Genomic DNA, 24,272 nt, shown 5'->3' on the forward strand with positions numbered 1-24,272 from the left:
AGATTCTTAGCGAAGCAGTTAAATTAATGATCAGTCGCGCTTCACTTCTAACAACACGAATTCGAGGCGAGCGGGGTGCGGATGTGCAGTTCCGGCAAGTCACGTGGGCGCGGGTAGCATGGCTCAGCTGTCGGCTGTCTGTACATTGCGTCGTAACAGCAGACAGCACTATATGTTTTCATTGCCCGCCACATCGTGGCAGCACCTACTGGTCGGTGACGTCAGCGCTATGATCGCCCCTTCCCGCCAGAGTGTGCTGATTGCTTGTTCACAACCAAATGCATGGGGCTTTCAATCTATAGTGTTATATAGTCAATGGCTATATCAACTGCTATGACCCATCAACTTGGCCAGCAACAAAAAATGAGGTAGGAAATAAGAGTTTTAGACATTAGCGCATTCTATGGCTGGCTAACACAACTACGTTCTTTTTTAACAAAAAATTGGCTACAGCTGGTCCATATAGATGGGACGTCTACTTCAGTATCCAATAGTCAATGCTGTTAGCCTCTTAAAACAGCATCATAAACTACAGTGTAAAATAAAGAACATTTTTTGCTTTATCAAATATTTTTGGTATATTTGACTAAATATATTTACAACATGATATCTAAGTATTAACATGTAATACATTTAATACAACTCAAGAAACAACAAAAAAACACGAAGAAAATAGTAGTTTACGCAAAAATTGCATAAGGATAGTCCTTATGTAAAGGCTAATTAGGCGAGTTGCATACACTAATTTACCTAAGACCGTTTCTTAATTACTAAAAATCTCTACTCACAACTTCTAGAGAGGTAAAATTTTCGTTTATAACCTCTCATTACCACTCATTGTGATGCAACGACTTATTGTCCCAACGACTCGCTGATTGTCGCACTAGTGAGTACTACGACTATCTGCAGTACTATCCTAGTAATTAGACCAATTCGTTAATTTCGAGGAAAAAATGTGGTTCGGATTCCACAATAAACTGTAGGTCCCTTAGTTGCTATTAGCTAATTAATTAACAGCTGTGTCTCAGGAACATGTCGGCCTTAGTCACTAACAAGACTACAAGATCGCGCCACTCATCCTTCACTCATATTTGGGTTAAAATACACACATAGTGGCGTCCCCATCTTAAATAATTGAATTGAATTGTTTAATCAATTAAATTGGTCTTAACAGCTGATAAGTTGACGTTCAAAGTATTAAAGTTTTACTACTTTTTCTCAATTCTTGAACCTCATTGGTCAAAAATTGTACTGTACAGTAACAAAACAATACTGTAAACTGTATGTTTTAAATTTTAAGAACTGAATTGAAAAAGCTAGTTTAAAAAACGGTCGTAGGTAAAATTACATTTCTACACAAACAGTAACTATCAACATGTAAAATTTGTACAGGGGTAAAAATGTTTTAAACTACTTTATAAATAAAATTTTGTTAATATCACAGTTCTAATAAATTTACACACAGGTATATTTACAAACAAAGTTTAAACTTACGAACATCTCAAAGGACGCTCTACAAAGTACACTACCTACATGTTGATAAGTCTAGCCTCAGGCCCTCAGGTATATCGAAAAAAAAACTAAATAGGTAAAGAGTGGCAGCAACTTGACCTCAATGAAATAAAACAAATTAATAGAGTAACATTAATGGTATAGTACTGTAATGAACATCTGCTCGACTTCCCTTAACTTGATTATTCTAGTCCAAACCTCTTATTAGTTATTAGGGTTTTTGTAAGGATAGCAGGCTTACCTAAATGGGGGAAAGTCCAAACTGGCCAAATACTCACAACTTAACACTACCTATACATTAGTAGAATATAAAAAAGGCATGAGTTTGTTCAACTCGAATGGTTTGTGGTTTGTGTATAGTGTAAGTTGTGTATCCTGAGCCTATCTGGACTCTTTCTCATTCAGGTAAGCCTGCTTTCCTCACAGAAAAACCTAATAAACCCTTGTGCTCTAATTATTTAGGTTAAATCAATCTTAGAGAGTTCTTTCAGACTTTTACTACTGCAAGTAGAGTTCTGAAAATTATGAAGTGTTTCCCGTCCAGATACGTTAGAATAAGCGAATTTTGACAAAACAAACTCTTCCGACGTCTTTTTTTTTTAGATGTAATTGAATAGAAATCTCACCAAAGTTAAAAACTCTTAACTTTTCTGGTTCACAATCAACTTTAAAGGAGTTCATCATCCAATTGTGAACTGATCTGGTCAAAGAAAGGTAGATCTTGAACTAATTCTATTACATCTTCAGCTGCCTGAAACAAAATTAGACTATAATAAAAACACAATCGACAGTAAGGTGTGTCCAAAATATTGTACTCTATAATACTTGACAATTATTGCTGAATTTATCATGGTTAAAAAAAGTATTCAAAACACTCCATCAAATGCACAGAAGGTTACAACACGACTACTGATCAATTGAAATTATGTTGATTATAAAAATAATTGGTTGTTTATTTTGTTTTCATATCTTGTAAATAAACTACACACAGAACAGTAAATTATAAAAAAAGTGATTCCTGACAACACATATTTTTGGTGTACCGAGATAAGAGAAAGAAGTTATGATTCTCTGGAACTAGACATTCATATTAATTTTCAGCAAAGTGGCAACAAAAACAGTGTGTAGCTTATTTTATCTTATTCATTTAATCAATTCTGGTAGCAAAAAATTAAGGAATGTTTGTACCATTTCACCCTGAAACTTACGCATCTGAGGTCCTGAGAAGAGTCGAAGCGTAGTGCATCTATATACCTGTGCAGCTTGATGTGCCATGCAGACTGCACGGTCTGCGTACAGTAGCGAGCCATCAACTGCAGCAGCAGGCACGTGCGAGTCTGCAGAGTCTTGTTGCCGAACTTCAACACTAGGTGCCAGTCAATACCTGATGTATCAATCAATTAATCTTGTGAGACAATGACATTTGGTTGGAAACCAAACACTGAATATGACCGTGAAAGGTGAGTTAAAAATGGAGTGAGATTACATGTGAGGCTTGACTATCAGATATTTCTTTAGCAAATTTTCATTTAGTATTTCTCTACCCAGGATTTTTTAATCTGAATTATTAGAAGTCCAAAATAAAACAATAACGATGGAACACACTCTAGGATTAATCTAGGCTCATCAAGATTTCAAAACATAATTGATATCAAATAACTTAACATGGAAGTGATAAATAAGGCATTTGTGTAGAACCCTACTAAAAGCAGGAGACTGAGAAAACCAAGAAATATGAAAAAACAAAAATTGATCAATAACCAAGGAGTTGCAGGAGAAAGGTACCACTGGGGGAGGATCAAGAAAGTTAGATGTACCCAGCCAGTAAATTGAGTGACAATTGTAATTATATGGATTTTGGCCAACTCACCAGTTGATAGTTCTGGTTGGACGCAATTGTCCACAAGGTTTGCATTCTCTGGCATCTGCCTCAGGATATGGGTCAATATGGACACCAGGTCTAAAGCTAGGCGTGGTTTGGACCTGGACATATATCACAACTTACAAGCATTGTTACATTTTATAAGGGCAGTTAAATACTAAATGTTTTAAAACTTCAATAGTTAATAGTTAAAGCTTTAATAGTTTACCTTAATAGTTCTTTAACAAGTCAATAAAATTATAAACCTAAGTTTATTTCTGTTACCTATGTGTGTCAGTATGTCTGTGGACATTTCTTTGTTCCAGGTGAATGTAGGCACTACAGAACCGGCTTGCCAGAAATGTATATAAATAGGCTAAAGGTTAATAATTATGAACCTGGCTTACACACATAAGCATATTCATAAAACCTTCCTACTTCCTAGGGCCACATCTTGTAAAATTATCACATCTAATCGAAGTGGAGTTTTTAGTAGTAACTATTGATTTGTCATGACAACAAAAAGGTACCCCAAAATGTTTACAATTTGAATTTGGTGAGTCAGTGGCTCTGTTGGTAGAGCGTTGGCTTAAGAGTCTAAAGAAGCAATTTTGTAGGTGTGTATCCCAGTGCTCTTACTAATAACTTACAATCAGTACAGTTCATTCTTGTACTGTAAAGGCTAACTCAATGCTTCAGGCAAAAGCCAGAGCTCTACATAGAAGATGCAAGGTTAAAATGAGACACTAACCTCTTAAAATAGTAATTAAACCCCACTAGTTGCTTAGTATCTAAAATACCAGATAGATGGTAGGTTTTGTATGTTTTATACGTTCTTCTGTAAAATTCAACATAGGCCTACTTCCTAAAAACAGTTCAATCAAGAGTAGTAAGTCCTGCTCTAATTCAACTGGCCCGGAGTAAACTAGATCAAATAATCTAATCAACTAAAACTATTTTAGAAGGAACAAACACAAACAAACATACTTGTGGAAATTTAACAGCAAATGCAGTCTAGGAGCGAGATGTAGCAATGCCACAACATCACAGAACTGACTGAGGAACACCTGGTCTGAGTGTACCAGCTGATTGACTAGCACCAGCACTCTCTCTAGAGCTAACAGCTGATCAACTGTCACTTTGCTGTGCTCCGATACACTGTCATGACTGGCAGAACAGCCGGCACGATTGGTCAACAGCTTGAGTGCAAACATCAGACTAGACACCACCTTCACTTCTATGTACACCTGCAACAATAGTTGATTGGAAAGAGAATTCTTTTTTGACACGTCATATTAAAAACAAAGTAAAACGTAGAGTGGTCACTAATGAAAACAAGAGATGTGTCAAAGCTAAATCTCAAATTTCCAGAACAGATTTAAATTCAAAATTTTATTGGTAGGATACGAGAACTGATGATCAAATATTAGCCTATATATACCTTATACTCGCTATTTTCAGGTGTAATTTCTAAATAAAAAGATTTTTTTTTATAAAAAGCTTTTACTTATTTTTGAGTGATAGATTCAAACCACATTTGCAGGAAAATATCACGATGTTTACGGAGGTCGCTGCATTGCAGAAGATGATCACGACTTTGCTGAGATTCTGGCATGATAACTTTTCTTAAAATTCTATCAGATACAGAGTTTTAGAATTACAATAGGCCTAGTGGTAATTGATTTCCACAGCAGCAATGTATTGAAAAACACTTAAACAGTTTTACTTAAATTCAAGTTTAGGACAATTTTATACATTCGGTAACTGATTCAGACGTTGTGTGCGACTTAAAAGTAATGTCTGGGACAGGGTTTTGAGGGTGCAGCAAATCTAAAATAAACATTAGGTGCAACTTTACAGAATGGGTGAATTATTTCAGGGTTCCTCCCCAAATCATGCATTTTGATTCGTATTACTTATCCACCAAGAAGAACTATTCAGATTTTTTTGTTAATAATAAGAGGGGACAAGTGATAACCTCCAAGAATTATTAATTCAATAAACAATCACTAGGCTCAAAGGTTTCAAGAAAATACACCGGTAATCAAGCATTGAATACTTAACACTTACCTTGGTAATCGTACGGAGTTCAGACTTTGTGACGCCCGGTGCTACGTACGGCAGCGCTAGCAGGCAAGCGATATACTCTGTGATCTTGGGCGCTGCGCCGTGGTTGGTGAGTGCATTGGTAACCATAGTGATGAAACTCTTCTCCGACATACTCTCCACATCTCCTTGCATAACCTCCATCATGCTCTGTTGTAGAAACACTAACCATTCCTCCGCCTCTAGTGGAGTAGCCATCCGCTCACTGTCAGTCTCACTGGGCTGTGGACACAAACACATTTATTATTAAAATAAAATAGTCCTAAGGTTCTGTTCCAGTTTCACCAAGAGTATAGAGTGTGTCATATAAGTTTACTCATCAATCAGGAACTTAACCCATTGGCGCCGACTTACGAGCGTTACTCGTATGGCCGATGCAGGCCCAGTGGCTGACTTACGAGTGCCGCTCATGTCACCGCTACGCGGCGCCATTAGTTATTTTATTATTATAATTCCCCCTTTTTTGTTTCTTCCTACTTTTATTATGTTTATAAATATCTTGCTTCGTTTTGCGTATTTACTTCTTTTATTTTTGCGAATAACAATGTTGTGTCGCCATGGAAACCAGATATCACCAAAAATCAGCTGCGGTAAGGTAAACATACAGTTTTTTTCTATGTTATTGCTTATAAAAAAGTACACAACTTGTGATTTTTCTACGTAGGGAATCAATTGAACTTTGTAATAGTAGTGTCATTTGGTGTCTGGATTAATCTTAGAATTTGTAAATCAAGTTTACTTTCAAAAAAATTGTTTTTTAATTTTTATTTTATAATCTTTATAATTTTATTTTTGTTTTTTATTTTTTACACTTTGACTATCCAATTACCACTTTTTTTGTAGACAATTCTACAGTGAACACAATGGTGAAAGAAGTATTAATTTATTACCTAAGGATTTCTTTCCTTAACAGTTAGAAGAAAAGTCTACAAATTCGGTAAAATTAATTGCTGACAGAGGGTGCTGCAGGCAGAGCATTAACTCCTTCCCCAAAGGGTTAAATCAAACTTGATATAAAATTTGTGATTTAGCAGTAATTTGCACATAATTTGTAGGTGTTAATAAGGGTAATGAAACATATGCTGTGTACATGCAGAGTTACAGTGGTCATAGAAGAGTCAAGGCCACACTAAAAAGAACAGGCCGTAATGCTCGTCAATCATGGTGTTACGATAGAAGACGGCAATGACGTAGTTAAGGTTATATAGCAGCTGATCACAAACGGCAAAAATACGTCATTGCCGTCTTCTATCGTGACGCCATGCTAGACGAGCATTACAGCCTGGTTTTTAGTGTGGCCTTGAAAACTGCAAATGCAGTGGATACAATTTTGTCATGATAGCAGTAGTTTCTGGAATTGCTATTATATTCCAAATCTCTAAGTATCAACAATCGACAATTTCTCTTAATAGTAAAAGTTGGTAGGTAGTGAAAGTTTTGGGGAAAAGAGAAACTGAATTAGCCTCTTGTAATATTTAATCTTGAACCGCAAAGTTCACGGCACATTAACGCTTTTTGCAGTTGAATGGTATATTGTCAATTTACTCACTGGGTCATCCTGTGTTGCCTCAGACACGGTCGTCACCTCAGGCTCCGTTACTTGTGGCTCCACAGTCTGTAGTCTACTCAGCTTCTGTTCCAATGTCTCCAGATCTATGGCAGTCAGACCATCACCCCTTAATAACTTCTTCTCCTTATCCAATATATGTTGTATCTTTTGTGGCAGCCCTCTGAAATTAAAATTATAACGTGTGGCAAAACCTATAATTCTAACCTATATTACTATATTATTATAGAAACCTATATTTCTATAATATAGAACTATATTATAGACAAGCTCCGTGTGAACGAATACAGTCGCACTCGCCAACTCGCCGGCTTCTTTAACGCTGGTGAGTAGCTTGTAAACTCGCCCCGTGTGAAAAAGGCTTAACAAAGTAAAGCACTGCTATTTAGCTCGATTGCTCGATTGTAGGATTTCTTCAGTGAGTAGTTTGTGGGAAAAAATATCAATGTTATATTTTTATTGTGTATCTAATAGCCCATGGACTCTAATTTCCTTGAGTGAGCAAGCTGAACCTTATCTCTTCAAAAAATCCAAATCAGTCAGTTTGCTGTACATTAGAATACAACATTAATAATGCAAAAAGAAGATTCAAGCTATATTTTACAGTGGAAAACTCAAGGATCAGTGAATTTTAGAAATAAAAGATGCTTTGCGGGCTGGTTTCCTGTACACGTTTTTTTTCATGTAACAATGACATCAATACTGAACATTACTTAGCCACAGTCAAATCGATTAAATACTCACTGATTAGCTACTTCAGCCTTGTGGACTAAATCTTGCTTTTGAGATTCCTTAGCTAGAGCCTGGGATGCGCTCAGTTCCTTGGTAAGAGGCAGAGATACTCCTACAGCAAATTAAGCAAATTGGATATTGTAGGAAAAATATATTGCCTTAAGATGAGCTATTCACAGAAAAGTGTGCACCAACTGTATGAAAAGTGCACAATCTTATGGGCAATTCTTTTTACATCTGACATTTAGGGTTGCAAGCCTTACACCTCAAAGTTCTGGATTTTGACATTATAATATTAACCTCGAACATGGAACACTTAATATTAACCTAAAATAGGCACTTTCTGACCAACATTTTATCTAAGGGCATTTATCTTCCTAACTCAAATATTCTTTGGTTGAAAATGCTGGCAGATACAGTAAAATGTTTTAATTTTTATGCATAGTGTAAAATTTTTTCTGTTTCTTATTCCTTTTACTTTAAGACTCTTTCATTTTATTCTTTCTCATTCATCTAAACCAGATTTCCTAAGAATATTTTCAGTAAAATAATGTGGTAGTTAACAATAACCTTAAATCAACTTTTTAGATTCACAACATTATTGATTTGAACCACTCACCAGAAGCAGATAAGTCGCTGACCTTCCCCTGTAGGAAGGGGTGTTTCAGCAGTCTAGGCCACGACAGTCTGTGGGACGGATCCTTGTGTAGCAACCCTTGTAGCAGGTCTCTGCACTGAGGGCTCAAGTACAGTGGCCAGTGTACAGGCTCATAGCGGATCATGCGCACCAGCTGCAGAATAGAGTTGGTGGTGAACGGTGGAGCGCCCACTAGCATCTCGTAGATAATACACCCTAGGGACCTGACACACATGTTCATGTACATAAGCTAATGTGACACAAGTAAGTCTATTGTAAATAATACACGATCTTGAAGATTTATAAATTGAGATACCAGTACAACCATAGTCGAAATTTTAGTTAGCAAAAATCAATACAAAAGAATAAATCTACAGACTATGTTCAATCTGTCTGCAGAATAATTTTTAATCGTATTTATTGAAAAATTCTGACCTATTATAATTAAAGCAGTAAAAATTGTGTAAAATACCTAAGTAAAGGATTTTTTCACATAAAGACAAGCGATGCTGCAGTCTTTGGATAGTTGCAAACAAAATAAACCTAAACGCATATAACTGCGGCAACATCTAAAAATAAAGTATTTTGTCCTAAATAATAATTGCTGATATGACATTTTGCAATTTACCTCAACTGAATTAATTTACATTAAAAAACATGGTGGTTCCATTGAAGTGCACTAACCTTTACAAGTCAGGAGTATCAACTTACCACAAGTCAGCGTTGTGATCGTAAGGACTCTCCTCGATCAATTCAGGTGCCATATACAGAGGTGTTCCCTTGATAGATGTTAGGACATGTGTTCCTCTGCTCATACTCCGAGCAAACCCAAAGTCACAAAGTTTAGCCACACCTTCTTCCGTAATCAAAACATTTTGTGGCTTCAGGTCTCTGAAACGTATAAAAATAAAAATATACATGAGCCTAGCTAGCATTGAAAACTAGATGATTTATCCAAGCTCTGCAAACAGAGTAAAGATGCTGAATAGAATTATGCAGATTTTTAAACCCCTACAATGAAGACAACAATTGTACACTCTGAAATTGGTCAGTTTGGTTTAATTCTATGAGCTTAATGGCAGAATAAAATAAATAGCGTTATCAAAATCTAAACACTGTAAATTGTATGGTCAACAAATGCAAATGTTGGGTTTTCTATTATTTGTTACAATGAAGACCAATCAATATTTACTTCTAAAAACTCCACCTCGTTACTTTTTATGTTATGAATTTCAAGGCAAATGGGCCTAAGTGTTTCCTGTGTTCAGTTTATTATTAGCTCTACCTATCTAACCATTGTATAATGTCTTAAGTATCCACAGGGCCACTTTATTAAATAGGCTGGGTAAAAAATATGCAAGAGGTTTTGGGTTTGTTAGGGGTGCAAGGAAGAGAAAAATTCCCCCACAAGGTAGGTGGAGAGGGGTGCAATTGTCCCTCTGGCCATAAAGCGCATCACATGCAAACCTTGGGCCTGAGTATCCATATTTTAAGAATTAAATGCCAGTACCTGTGCAGCACTCGATTAGAATGAAGATAGTATAAGGCTGAGATTAAGTCACAAATTATTGGAAGGGCTACTTCTTCTGATAGGTACGTTTGCTTGGACAGAATATAATGAAGATCACGCTTGCAGAATTCAGTGACAACTACAATCTGGAAAATACAGGATCATTAAAATAAACAACCATTAAACACTCACTTGAACTGACACCTGAAGAAGACTTAATTTTAACTTAGTTTTCTTTTAATGCTCTGGGCTAGGCTTTGGATTTGCAGAATAAAGGGATATAGGCTAGCAGCTAGTTTAAGTTTACCTAAGAAGAAGTAGCCTATGAGTTGGCCATAGAGCTTACAGAGGACTCAGGAAACTTTGCCTACCCTTCCTTGGTCTACACTCGACACTCACTATATCACTTGAAATATTGTGTATTTTCTGAGGGTTCTATGCACTATCATTACTTCCTATCTAAGGCAAGCTAGCTGCTACCCCTTGATCTCAACTAGCGATGCTCAAAAACATAAATTTGGAATTTGGAAAAAAAACTGAAACAATACAAAATAAAATTCTTAATTTCAAATCTTAAACTCAAAACAAGACTTTTTTACTTGCCTGGTTAAAATTACAACAAAAAATATAGGTAATAAAAATTATAAAGTAATTAAGTCTGAAAGGTATTAGACACTTGACCATAATAGCCTACCATGAATATGAGATGAAATCAAACATTTAGTGGTTAGGCTAATATTTATTTGTGTTCAATAAATAGCAATATGAAACCATACTGTGTACATACGTTGATATCATACAGTATAGCTTATTAAATCTGTCACAGTTCAATAGAATAGTCAATAGAATAGTCATTTATTCAGTCTTTAAACAATACATTATTGTAATTGACATCGTCATTATTATTGTAAAAGATATAAGATGCAATACTTATAATTATTAATATTTGACATGAAAATTCCAAAATATAGGCTGCCCTTATTGAACATTTAACAGGTTTAAAATAATTTTTTAAAAATAGGCAAACTTAACAAACTTAAATTATGAATAATAGTGGGTCTTTCTTAAAAAGGCTAATGGTTATCACAGGTGTACAATGAACATAGAGGGACAAAATTACTAACATTATCACAGATGGAATATGGTAAAAAAAACATATCAAAATAGTGAACATGAAATATATGAAAATTAATTACAGTAATAAAAATCCTAGCCTAACTTAAAACAAAATTTCTAACATTATCACAGATGGAATATGGTAAAAAACATATCAAAATAGTGAACATGAAAAATATGAAAATTAATTACAGTAATAAAAATCCTAGCCTAACTTAAAAGCATTTAACATTAGCAAAAAATGAGATCACCTTCAAAAAATCAGAATAAAACATAATTTACTTGTTTCATCACTATTATTTTTTAATTTGAAAAGTTGCTGATCAAATCTCAAAACACAAATTTTCCCAGTCCCAGCCCTTATAGATTTGAGATTCGGTTTTGAATCATAACTAATTTTAACTTAGTTTAAGAGGATCAAAGTTGTAAAAAGCCCCAGTGTGCCCATCACCAAATGAAAAGTCACGATCTTGTCACAAACTAGCCTAGTAGCAATTATCACAAAAAGTTATGTATAGTCTGATCAATTTAATTTTACCTTAAGGTACTTATAAAAATTAATTGGTAAATAGTAACTTATGGTTGAAAAGTCAGTAAAGATGACAAAACTTAGTTCTCCTACTTTATAAGCTTGAACCCTAGTTAACTAGAACCTCTTTAGGTAACCAACTGAAACTTTATAAAACTCAGTACATTTACACTGCATGTTCCTTGCAAATATTAAACAAAGTCTTTCATAATTGCTCGTCTTTAGTCAAAATCTGTGATTTTGTTAGGTTGTTATTCTCTACAGTATTATTTACATATTTAAGCTATATTTATTTTTTAAACATGACTGTTTTCCCTATTTATGGTTAGTACATAGGGCAATCGTCATTGCTATTGTTTTTGCTAGTTATTGTTGTTAATTATTATATCTTTGTTATTTGTTTTTGTTGCCTGAGTTATGTCTAAGTATCAAAATGTTATAGTTGTTATTTAATATTAGCCATCTTGCAACTACTGTACACATCGCATATACGGTATAGGCCTATAATTAATACGCGAACACAAAGTTTGTCGGTTGAATTCCTCCGCCATTTCTTACCCACCGATTTTATCGAATGACGTCTCATTGGAAAGAGCGTGTCACGTAGATTTGCAAACTGGCCTTACATTTTTGAAAAAGTCCCTTGGGCTCTGCCCCAGTGGCTTAGAAAGTTCTTATGTTATCCTTATGAAGAACAATTGTTTACATTTTGATCAGCTGTATAATTTAATTGCTGTTATTTAATTTTCAATTCAATCAAACACATTGAGTACATTTATTTAATAGGCTATTTGAGTTTGTGTAAACATAACCCCCTAGACGGATCGTGTTAGTATGGTTGTATCTTAAATTTGTGTATTTATCGTTGTTTTGTGTCGCTATGACGGACCGTGTTAGCATGATTGTAACTTAAATTTGTGCATTCATCGTTTTGTGTACCTATAATTTGTATATTTGTTGTTTTTTCTTTTAAATGCCTCCGACGCGACGACAACGAAACATAGACAGGAGGTGTAATCGTGATAATGACCGCAGCTACAGAACAGTGGCTTAAGTCATTACAGTCAGCACCTGACCCTGGACAATCTCAACTATTAGGTTACTATTTAGGCACGCCCTAGCACTACCCCAAAACGAGAACAAAATTTTCGTTCTCAATTGGCCCTCTATCAATGACCTGTGTTGCCTGTACAGCGAGGCATTTTGAGAAGGAGAAAACCGGCCGGAATGCTTTAGGTTTATCAATAACGAAGATCCCCAAAGCAGAACAACGAGCGACATTGTCGCGGACATGAAACGCCGAGAAACGCGGGCCTGCGGACACATTTACGAGCTTGAAATTATTTTTTTTTAATATCTCGATAAAAATAGATAAAAAATACTTTGTCCGCGGACAAAATTTACCGGTTAAACGAAAAAAAATATCGCAAAGTAAAAGAAAAGCGGGCGCGAGTGAACACGCTACTACACACATCACGTCGAAGAGGAGAGAACCGCGCTGCTCGACAGCCGGATGCCGTCTGCCGCTCCGCTCGGTATCTGTCTGCAGGCCACGCCCTCCTACCGCTCTCCCATTGGCCCGGCGCAGTCACCTGACAGACATCAACCACCCTCCCTCCACCTTACAAGTGCGCGCGGATGACTGAGCTATGAAGACGCACTGTACCGTATCTGGCGATAGTGTTGCAAAATAGAAAAACGCCATTACGTTGTTGATTTCGGAAGAGAAAAGGCATTCCAGCCCTATTGTGTTAACTCTGTGGTGCGTGGGTGCGTGACCTTTGTTACTGTAAAATGTATAACTAATGTTGGCATTATTTGAGTAATGGGTTTTGCGAATGAGTGAAATATACAATGTATTCTCGGCCTTCTCGTGAGCGTGTTATCTGCTCTGTTTGTTTCGAGCAAATTGTTCATAAAAATTTAAAAACTCATTTTCTGAGACATCATCCTGGTGACTCTGTAAAATTTACAAGTGCCTCTAGTAAGAATATATCAAATTTTTTTCATGGATCTACCGAGAAAAAAATTAAACTTAGCGAAGATGAACCGACGTCTACTAACAGTCCAAGCACTTCTAGTAAGCCTACCTCACAAAGCGATGAAAGACAGATTGAAGGTCTACCAGTGGATTCAACGCATACGTCATGTGGAACAAGTTTGTCTAGGCCTACCTCACAAAGCAATGAAAGACAGCTTGTAGGTCTACCACTGGATTCAACGCCTACGTCATGTGGAACAAGTTTGTCGTTTGATTCAGATCAAATTCAGAAACTTCTTAATAAAGTTAGCGGTAAGTGTGAATAAAATACTAAGCTAAATGCTGAGTTAACTAACTTTCCAATTGATTTATGACTATTTATGCGTCTAATTTGTTAATGTGTATGGGATAAAACTCGGGAAATTATTAATCGTTTATCGAGCGCAAAGAGATTTTGTTTCGGAATTTCCCGATATTAAATAATATATAATAATATATATTAAATAATTATAATAATATTTAAATAACCTGATTATGCCTACCCCTTAATAGTTTTTTATTTAGTTTTTTGTTTTAAAAGTAGGCTATACAAGTTATTGAAATTTACTTATTTTATTTAACTATATTACTAGTAGCCCAAAAGAGTGAATATATATATATACTGGTATATAAGTCATTATTTAGCTTTTTAGTTTTAGCGCTTGCGGACACATTTTGAGGTTTTCACAGGCCGTTGCAGACACGTAGGAACCATTCTGCTTTGGGGACGAAGATTAACATGGACAACCTTATATGGCTATAAGTCAAGAAATGTTTGTAGAAAACATTAAAAAGCAATACCAGGTTAGGCCTATGAAATATGATACAATATTTACAGGAAATGTTGATTACTGTTATATACATCGTGAGTATCTCCATGAGTTACACACCGGTAATCTTTTAGTTGACTCTTTTAAATTCATTGTAAATATGACTGTTATTCGTTTTGAAATAACTCCTATAATACTTTGCAATTGCTCGAATTCAAGCAACATGTAGGCTACACTAGTTTAACTATTATCCTATATTGATACGGATAATGTTTGTAAACAAATAGTAGTAGGCCTACATCAAACAAAATGGATCGTCAGTTGAAATAAAATTAAAAAATGAAACCAACTACACCAGGAAAGGGTAATTCCATATCAGTTCAACCAGGCCATCTCACCCACCATCTCAGAATTTGATGAAACTTGGCTTGTTTGTTCTAACCATAAAGATAAGTCACCATACCAAATTTTAACTTAATATCTCTTACCGTTTTTTTTTTATAGCCCTTTAAAGTTTTTCATTTCCGCTAGTGCTAACCATCGGATGTCGCGGAATAAAACTCGCTTACTTTTAGAAAATAATTTATAACTTTTATGTTTACTGAACAATCTTCATGAAAATTCATGTACTTATTCTTTAAGACATGAGGATTCCAGAAAAAAATACTAATACCTCTTAGTTTAATGTAATAAGGCTGAAAAGGAGGGCAAAGGTTACAGTGTCGTAACATTGTGGTGATGTGAACATTATCACCTGATAATATTTATTATTTGATTTGTTTGTAAATATTGTATTTGTTCTTAACTAAAACATGGTTGTAATTTTGAATGAATAAAAGCCATACTTTTGGTTTACTAAGTCTTTCTTACAACAATTTTATTCATTCATTGATAAACTCAGTTAGTGCTACATTACAATGGAGAAATTCCTTAGACCAGACAAATTGCAAATTGACCCGGAATCTCCAACTGCCTCAGAGGAATGGACGCACTGGTTACAAACATTCGAAGACTTTATAACCATGACAGAATTCGTTGAAGACAAGGACAAACTGAAACTACTAACTAATCGATTATCTTTTACTACTTATAGATTTATCAAGGAATCTGAAACTTACCAAGACGCTTTGAGAGTTCTTAACTCAATTTACATGAAACAAAAGAATGAAATATTCTCAAGATATTTAGTAATGACTAGAAAACAGCAACAAGGTGAGACTATTGACAAATATGTGTCGGAACTGAAACTTTTGAGCCAAGATTGCGTTTTTGAAGCTGTTAATGCGATTCAATACAGGGATCACTACATTCGTGATGCTTTTATCAATGGCTTAGCCTCGTCATACATACGACAGAGACTATTTGAAAATAAAACTTTAGACCTAGCTGAAGCAGTGGAACAGTCTAGAGCTCTTGAAATGGCTCAAGCTCAAGTCGAGAGCTATCCAAAATCTATGTACGGAATGCAAACTTGTGCAACGAATGAATTGGCAAAGCAAGCTTGTCAGTACGAATTCCCACTACAACAAAAGGAAGAAGCGACTGTTTCCGCTATTAAAAATGTTGATGGCAAGTGTTATTTTTGTGGGCATGATAGACACTCTAGAGATCGCTGTCCAGCCAGAGAAGCAACTTGTGGGAAATGTAACAAGACAGGGCATTATGCGAGAGTCTGTAAAAGTAATCCAACTCAACATTTTAAAGTAAAACAGAAGACGTCTAGTACATCAGCTGCACTAATAGCAACTACACATAATACATCTGAATTGAAGGACTCTACAGTTGAAGCTAAAGTGAATGGCCTGAAAGCAAATTGCTTAATAGACACCGGGAGTACATCAAGCTTTGTAAACTTGAAGTTTGTTCAGTCAAACAAAATTAAAATGTATAATGAAAGTGGACAAGTATCACTAGCTGCTTCTAATATGAAATCAAACGTCCACGGGTTTGTTAAAATCAACCTAAATCTGTTGAATCACAATTACAACAATTTTAAGTTGACTGTTCTTGAAGATCTTTGTACTGACGTGCTTATCGGACATGATATCATGAAACTCCACTCAAATATACAGGTTTGGTTTGGAGGTAAGAAACCTCCTCTGTTGGTGTGCTCCTGTGCCAAAGTTGAACCACCCAAACTATTCTGCAATTTAACTCCAGATTGTAAGCCAATAGCCACAAAATCACGACGTTACTCAGATGAAGATATGCAATTTATAAAACAAGAAATGGAAAGACTACAGACTGAGGAGATCATTGAACCTAGTTCGTCACCTTGGCGTGCACAAGTGTTGGTTGTTACAAACGACAAAGGGAAGAAGCGACTGTGTGTGGACTATTCGCAAACGATAAACAAATTTACTCTGTTAGACGCCTATCCCTTACCAAACATAGATGATCTAGTATCCACTGTAGCGACGAACAAGGTTTTTAGTGCCATTGATCTAAAGCAAGCATACTATCAAATACCAATTTCTGACGAAGAGAAGAAGTACACTGCTTTTGAGGCTGCTGGTCGTCTTTTTCAATTCAGAAGAATCCCATTTGGCGTAACCAACGGGGTGGCATGTTTTCAAAAGACCATGGACCAAATCATTAGAAAAGAAAAACTGAATGGAGTGTATGCCTATCTGGATGATTTGACCGTATGTGGAAAGGATCAAAAGGATCATGATGAGAATCTAAGAACATTTTTAGATGCTGTAACTAAGTATGGACTTGTAATCAACAACGAAAAGAGCAAGTTCAACCAGTCTTCAATAACCTTGTTGGGACATTTAGTTTCCCATAACTCTATTCGACCTGATCCAGATCGGCTAGAATCTCTACTGTCACTTCCTGTGCCCAAAGACCAAGTTTCACTAAAGCGAGTCCTAGGATTTTTCGCTCACTATTCAAAATGGATACATCGATTTTCTGATAAAATAAGAAACCTGACACAAGTCAATTCTTTTCCTTTGTCACAGGAAGCGGTTGCAGATTTTGAAGCCCTCAAACTTGACATTGCAAACTCAGTAATTACTCCTAGGAATGGGCAAGAGCCACTGGTAGTGGAGACTGACGCATCTGACATAGCCGTGGCAGCAACTTTGAGTCAAGATAATCGGCCAATTGCTTTTTTCTCACGGACTCTAAACAAATCTGAGAAGCTGTATTCAGCTGTTGAAAAAGAAGCTGTTGCCATTGTCGAAGCCCTTCGAAAATGGAAATCATTTCTTATCGGAAGAGACTTCAGATTATACACGGATCAGCAAGCTTTATCATTTATCTTTGACAAGAGGCATACAAGCAAAATCAAGAACGATAAAGTTATGAGATGGCGACTAGAGCTAACACCTTATCAATATGAAATAGTGTACCGACCTGGTAGGGAGAATGTAAAAGCAGATACGCTCTCTCGGGCATGTGCGGTTCGCTGGGACAATGCTAAGTTGTTTGAATTACACAAATCTCTCTGCCATCCGGGAGTCACTCGAATGTTTCATTGGATTAAAACTAAAAATCTAAACTACACTCTGGATGATGTAAAAAGGATGACGTCAGCTTGTCAAACATGTGCAGAAGTGAAGCCAAGATTTCACCAATTCCAAGGCAAATTGATAAAGGCAACCACTCCCTTCGAACGTCTAAATATTGACTTTAAGGGCCCTCTTCCATCAACAACCAGAAACCGTTACCTTTTAACCATGGTGGACGAGTATTCTCGTTTTGTATTTGCTTACCCCTGTAAGGACATTAGTTCAGCAACAGTTATCAGATGTTTTTCAGATCTATTTTTTATGTTTGGAGCCCCGTCCTTTGTACATTCAGATAGAGGTTCATCTTTCATGTCGCGAGAGCTGACGGACTTTCTTCACAAGTACGGAGTAGCTACAAGTCATACGACACCTTATAACCCTAGAGGGAACTCTCAGATTGAACGCTTCAATGGAACAATATGGCGAACCATCCTACTAGCTTTAAAAAACCACAACCTGCCAGTTGCTGCATGGGAAGAAGTATTACAGGAGGCACTTCACTCAGTCAGATCTCTTTTATGCACTGCGACAAACTGCACACCGCACGAAAGATTCTTTATACATAGCAGAAGATCTACCAATGGAGACTCCTTACCATCTTGGCTATCCGCTCCTGGTCCTGTCCTGCTTAGAAAGTTTGTAAGATCTAATAAATATGATGACCTTGTGGAGCCAGTTCAACTTTTGGAATCAAATCCACAGTACGCTCTCGTCAGAAGAAGAGATGGGTCAGAATCACAAGTATCCCTGAGACATCTTGCACCCGCTGGCCTACCTCCTGGTGATCTACCTCATGAAGACAACACTAATGAGAGAGAGATTGTTGAAAATATAAATTCAGACATTGACCACAATGAAGTTCAAAATGAAACTCAACAAACGGTATCTCAGACCCCAACTTCAGAGACGGCTGTGGGGGAACTACGTCCAAAGAGGAATGTCAAGCCTCCGTCATATCTAAAGGATTACGTATGCTATACCTACCTTGAAAACTAGTGGGGGAGAATGTGGTGATGTGAACATTATCACCTGATAATATTTATTATTTGATTTGTTTGTAAATATTGTATTTGTTCTTAACTAAAACATGGTTGTAATTTTGAATGAATAAAAGCCATACTTTTGGTTTACTAAGTCTTTCTTACAACAAACATACACTCACGACTTGGGTTTACACACACCAACATTTTTGTTAGATCTTTGTAGCTTTCATCGAAGTGTGCAGCATGGATCATTAAGATCACATTCTGGTGTATAGTACATACACATACTGAGTGGGTGCCGCTGGCACCAGCCAAGATACACCATTTTGGGCGGAGTGAACAGAACTTTGAAAAACCCACTTTAATTTCTGGATGATCTTTTTTAAAATTTGAGTAAATTTCATGTAGATTCCCTAAAACTAACCTCTTTCTTTCATATTGTTTTTTTCCTATGCTCACGACATCTTTCATTCCAGGTAAAACCCTAGACTGTTCGTCACTTTGGTAATATTGTTTTACCAACTCAACTACTTCAGGTTTAAGATGTTTTCCTCTTTTTGAGTCTGGTTCTGCTAACAAGCCTTTTTCTCTAAACAGTTTCTGTGCTTGTCTCACAGAATAGTCTGAAACCTGAAAAGTGTCTTTTATTCGTTGCCTTGACCAATTTAATGAAGCTGGTATAGTGAGTAGCTGAATCTGTGTTTTCTTCTTCTGTGTCAAATGTAGATCATCCTTTATGTTATTGATTAACTTGTCCATATCTGCAGCCTTTTCTTCAACAGTCTTTTCCAAAGTTCTTTTATCTTCAGGTACTTCAACGTCAAGAACCAACTCAATTTTCCTTTTCACGCTTTCCTGTAATTTTTCAATTTTTTCTTTGGCATATTTTGGCTTACTGTGTTCATTTAGAGCATGAAGTTTCAAGGGTGAGCAACCTACTTCTGTTAATGATGTATTTAAAGAAGAAATTACCTCTTCTTTTTGTAAATCAGGGTAATGCACATCAAAATCTTCACACTGTTCACTATCACTATCAGTACAGTCATCTGTTGTGTTTTGAGCTTTAAACAATGTTTTTCGACAGGAGGCACATAGTTTTTCTCCTGGTTTTATTTTGAACCCCTTTAAAATTAATACTTTGCTTTGCTGTACAGTAACTACTCTCAGTGTTTTTGTTATAGGTTTCTTATGTTTCTTATATGGATCGCAGCATTTCTTTTGTAAAAATTCAAATTTATTCAAAAAATAATATTTATGGTGAAAACAAATAGTACCACCATCATCCTTTTTCCCAGTTCTTAGCTTTATTAGATTTATTTCTTCTTCAGATAAATTATTGACATTTTGGGTACCTTTATTTTTTATGAAACTTGTTTTGTGGCATTCAGTTAATGTTAAATCCCCTATGCTGCATTTAACTTCCATTTTATATCTTAGTATAATATACAATTTTTTTTTAAATACAAAAACAAACACTAGTTTCATACATAACTTATATTAAAATAATACTGTAAGATAAACCACACTATATAAATTATCTTGCACAATACTGCACTTAACACTTGCACTACAATATTTTATGTTGCATCAAGGAGCACCAGATACTGACTGAGCAAAGTCCTGCCAATAACAGTACAACAATAGAATTGCATGTTAAGACTTGAAAAAAACCTGTTGCCACTTGCTCAGGAAGCTCAGGCTCCAAAGTGTGCTGACTAGGAAAGCCTGTTGTTACTTGCTTAGACAGCTCAAAGGCAGTATCTTATAGTTCATATATTTTAAATTACTAAAAATTATTTTATATATTATTTTATTTTTATTTGAATATAAAATGAAGTTTTTGAAACAGTTAAGAGGTTGAAATATGACTAAATTGATTTAGTAAATTAGAAACATTTTGTAATAGTGTATAGGGCAAGTTTTTTTAATTCCTTAAAATTCTTATAGTTCTGTAAATGAAACAAAAAAAAAATTAATAATTTGATATTTAACTTAATAATAACCAATGAAGGTATTAAAACCCCATGAATTTTTTTGCAGCATCTGATAGCTAATTTAATAAGGATTATTAGTAAAAAAAGGTTTTTGTGTTTATCTCATACCCTTTCCTAGATAATCCATTTTACGCTAAACTATGTCTCCGCGTTTTAAAAATTCATAGGTACAAACTAGAAATTTTTTTCAGCCTTATTACATTAAACTAAGAGGTATTAGTATTTTTTTCTGGAATCCTCATGTCTTAAAGAATAAGTACATGAATTTTCATGAAGATTGTTCAGTAAACATAAAAGTTATAAATTATTTTCTAAAAGTAAGCGAGTTTCATTCCGCGACATCGGATGGTTAGCACTAGCGGAAATGAAAAACTTTTAAGGGCTATAAAAAAAAAACGGTAAGAGATATTAAGTTAAAATTTGGTATGGTGACTTATCTTTATGGTTAGAACAAACAAGCCAAGTTTCATCAAATTCTGAGATGGTGGGTGAGATAATCATTTTTCGTTGGTTGAATTGATGTGGAATGACCCGAAATTAAGTAGGCTATCTTACCTCAGTCTCAGTTTCAAAGGAATTGATCATCTGAATTATGTTCCTATGATGGAGATGTTGTTGGATTTCACACTCACTTCGAAGACTAGTCAGTTCTTTTTGTGTCCTTCCACACTGGAAATGGTTAAAATACTATAAGTTAAATAACGGCTTATAAAATAAATAAAACAATAAACTAGCTACTGCTGAGCGCGCCGGTAGCTGCTTTAGCTCTTCAACACAGTATACTGTACTACTTACTACATTTTTAAATGCAAAACGTGACAGGATTTTTATTTTAATCTTTAGCGGGTCTATGAAAAGGGAAAATCAGCCCTAAGTTTACTCCATCTAAAATATATTTTACATTAACTTTAGTCCAAGACCCCTTTACACTCGGCAAGAAGTTCGCAATCAAAAGGTTTTACAATTTGCTGGTTTTGGCAATACTTAGCACAGGCCTAGGCCTACTTACTGCTCGTGGCAGAATCAACTGTGCTAGTGCTGCACACTTTAATAGGCCTACTGTAGTTGGTTAATCACAGCACAGTGTAATGTGGTGTTTGTTGAGCCCACTCCAGACATGTGTCATTCGCCAAGCACCGAGCAGCAACTCGCCAAATCGCGAGTAGTGTGGATAGGTGTTTGTCTATTTGGCATGCATAAAATGCTCTTGCTTGTGTTTTCCCGTTTATTGTTGGTATTTTTGCACACATCAAAGTGAACAATACTTTTGCTATTCCCGAAACGAACAGTTGCTCAGTAAACAACATAGGCCTATGTGTGTAGCCGTCAACTCGTAAATCAGTAAATTGCAAGACAAGTAGATCGCCAAACATAAAATATTTCGTGCTTTGCAAATGGTGCATGTCTGTTGGCACAAACAACCGAATGTAAATAGCAATAATATTTCTGAAAATAGGCCTAGGCCTACATGGTGTTGAACAAGATGGTGTTGGTAAGGCATGGCAACCAAAATGAGAAGCAACCTAATCTGCCATACATAAGTTAGGCTAACATGAATAATCAACAATCAATTATCATCTCATTTGTTCACCACACAGAATCTCATTAAAAAAAGCACCCTGTTTGTCTGTATCATAATCGGGTACAGTTTTTTAACTGGGCTATGCTAATATCGATTGAAACTATCGATTCGATTAGTAAACCTAGGCTTACATGAGATTTTTTCACCATCAGCAAGTTTGGTTGGTTAGGTTAGGTTATGATAGTTTATTTCATAATAGATATATTTAAAAATATCAATTATTAATCAATATTTTCAATTCGATAGTTTCAATCGAAAGCCTATTAGCATAGCCCAGTTAAGAAACTGTGCCCTCATAATCTGGGGAAACATAAATTAGCCTAGGCCTATGTTTCGGAAAGAGTTTGTTGTCATCGAAACGCTTTCTACAGCTGACACAATAGGTGGAAATTCAATAACAGAACTACAATGTAGACATACCCTAGTTTCAAATCAAGTTTAGGGTACAGTTTCTTAACTGGGCTATGCTAATATCGATTGAAACTATCGAATTGAAAATATTGATTAATAATCGATATTTTTAAATATATTTATTATCAAATTAAACTATCATAACCTAACCTAACCAACCAAACTTGCTGATGATGAAAAAATCGCATGAAGGTTTACTAATCGAATCGATAGTTTCAATCGATATTAGCATAGCCCAGTTAAGAAACTGTACCCCAAGTTTAACCTAACCTTAAATTTTGAAATCTAATTTATTTATTTTTACTTCAAATAACTTACTTAACTACGAACTTACTTTTCTTATTATTTTCAATGCCACTATTTCTTTTGTATCTCTTTTCTTTACTTTAAACACTCTACCAAAGGATCCTTCTCCGACCAAACATAATATTTTGTAGTTTTCCATAGCCTAAGAATACAACTTATTGTGAGTCTGAGTTATGGGGAGATTATACAAAACGTAGGCTACCGTTAATTATTTCTTGGATACTTTTATGATCTCATAATATAATAGTTTCATTGTAGGCTAAGTTATCAGCTTGTTTTATTCATGCAAATATTATACACACATTCCAAACCAAAGAACTTTCAAAAACATAAAACTAATAACTAACACAACCTCAACCTCAACTCAATCAAAACAAAACTCAAATAATTCGAAACAAAACAAAAAAACTGAAAAAAATGCTTCCCGATTCCCTTGATTCCTTTCCTATTCTATTTAGGTCCGTGAAGTTGGCGTACCCATATTAGCGTATCCACTTTTGATCATACCAATCGTAATCGTTAGTTCATCGTTAGTTCTCGATAGTTCCCAAATTTTTTCGTTAGTTCTCAAAAAATAAAAAAGTTATAGCCGATTATAAGTGGGTACGCTAACTTCACACTTCCGGGTTCTAGCACGCGCCGTTTTCTGAGGAGAAATGTTTACATCTATATACCAATCGTTAGTTCTTCGTTAGTTCTCGATAGTTCCCAAATTTTTTCGTTAGTTCTCAAAAAATAAAAAAGTTATGAGGCATACAAAGTGGGTACGCTAACTTCACAATTGTACAATTTCCAGCGGGAACAGTTTTTTTACTATAAATGCCTATATCTATATACCAATCGTTAGTTCTTCGTTAGTTCTCGATAGTTCTCCAAAATTAACGTTAGTTCTCAAAAAATAAAAAAGTTACGAAGCATTAAAAGTGGGTACGCTAACTTCACAATTGTACAATTTCCAGCGGGAACAGTTTTTTTACTATAAATGACTATATCTATATACCAATCGTTAGTTCTTCGTTAGTTCTCGATAGTTCTCCAATATTTACGTTAGTTCTCAAAAAATAAAAAAGTTTAGAGGAATACAAAGTGGGTACGCCAACTTCACAATTATAGAATTT

General features: G+C 35.4%; 1 protein-coding gene across 1 annotated transcript; it reads right to left on the reverse strand.

Moving 5' to 3' along the window:
- Window positions 1-575: 575 nt before the first annotated feature.
- Window positions 576-23,501, reverse strand: LOC128994756 (serine/threonine-protein kinase fused-like). The gene is made up of 12 exons (XM_054419520.1): window positions 23,183-23,501; window positions 21,411-21,524; window positions 9,926-10,071; window positions 9,127-9,306; window positions 8,398-8,639; window positions 7,791-7,890; window positions 7,029-7,209; window positions 5,444-5,701; window positions 4,361-4,620; window positions 3,383-3,495; window positions 2,721-2,896; window positions 576-2,263 (listed from the first exon to the last, which is right to left on the reverse strand). Exons 1-12 carry the CDS (start codon window positions 23,291-23,293, stop codon window positions 2,180-2,182), a joined length of 1,965 nt encoding a protein of 654 aa, XP_054275495.1. The 5' UTR covers window positions 23,294-23,501; the 3' UTR covers window positions 576-2,179.
- Window positions 23,502-24,272: the final 771 nt, after the last annotated feature.

Source organism: Macrosteles quadrilineatus, unplaced genomic scaffold (assembly GCF_028750875.1).
Source record: "Macrosteles quadrilineatus isolate MER2022 unplaced genomic scaffold, UCM_ALF_1.0 Scaffold_5__1_contigs__length_97177068, whole genome shotgun sequence".
NCBI lineage: Eukaryota > Metazoa > Arthropoda > Insecta > Hemiptera > Cicadellidae > Macrosteles > Macrosteles quadrilineatus.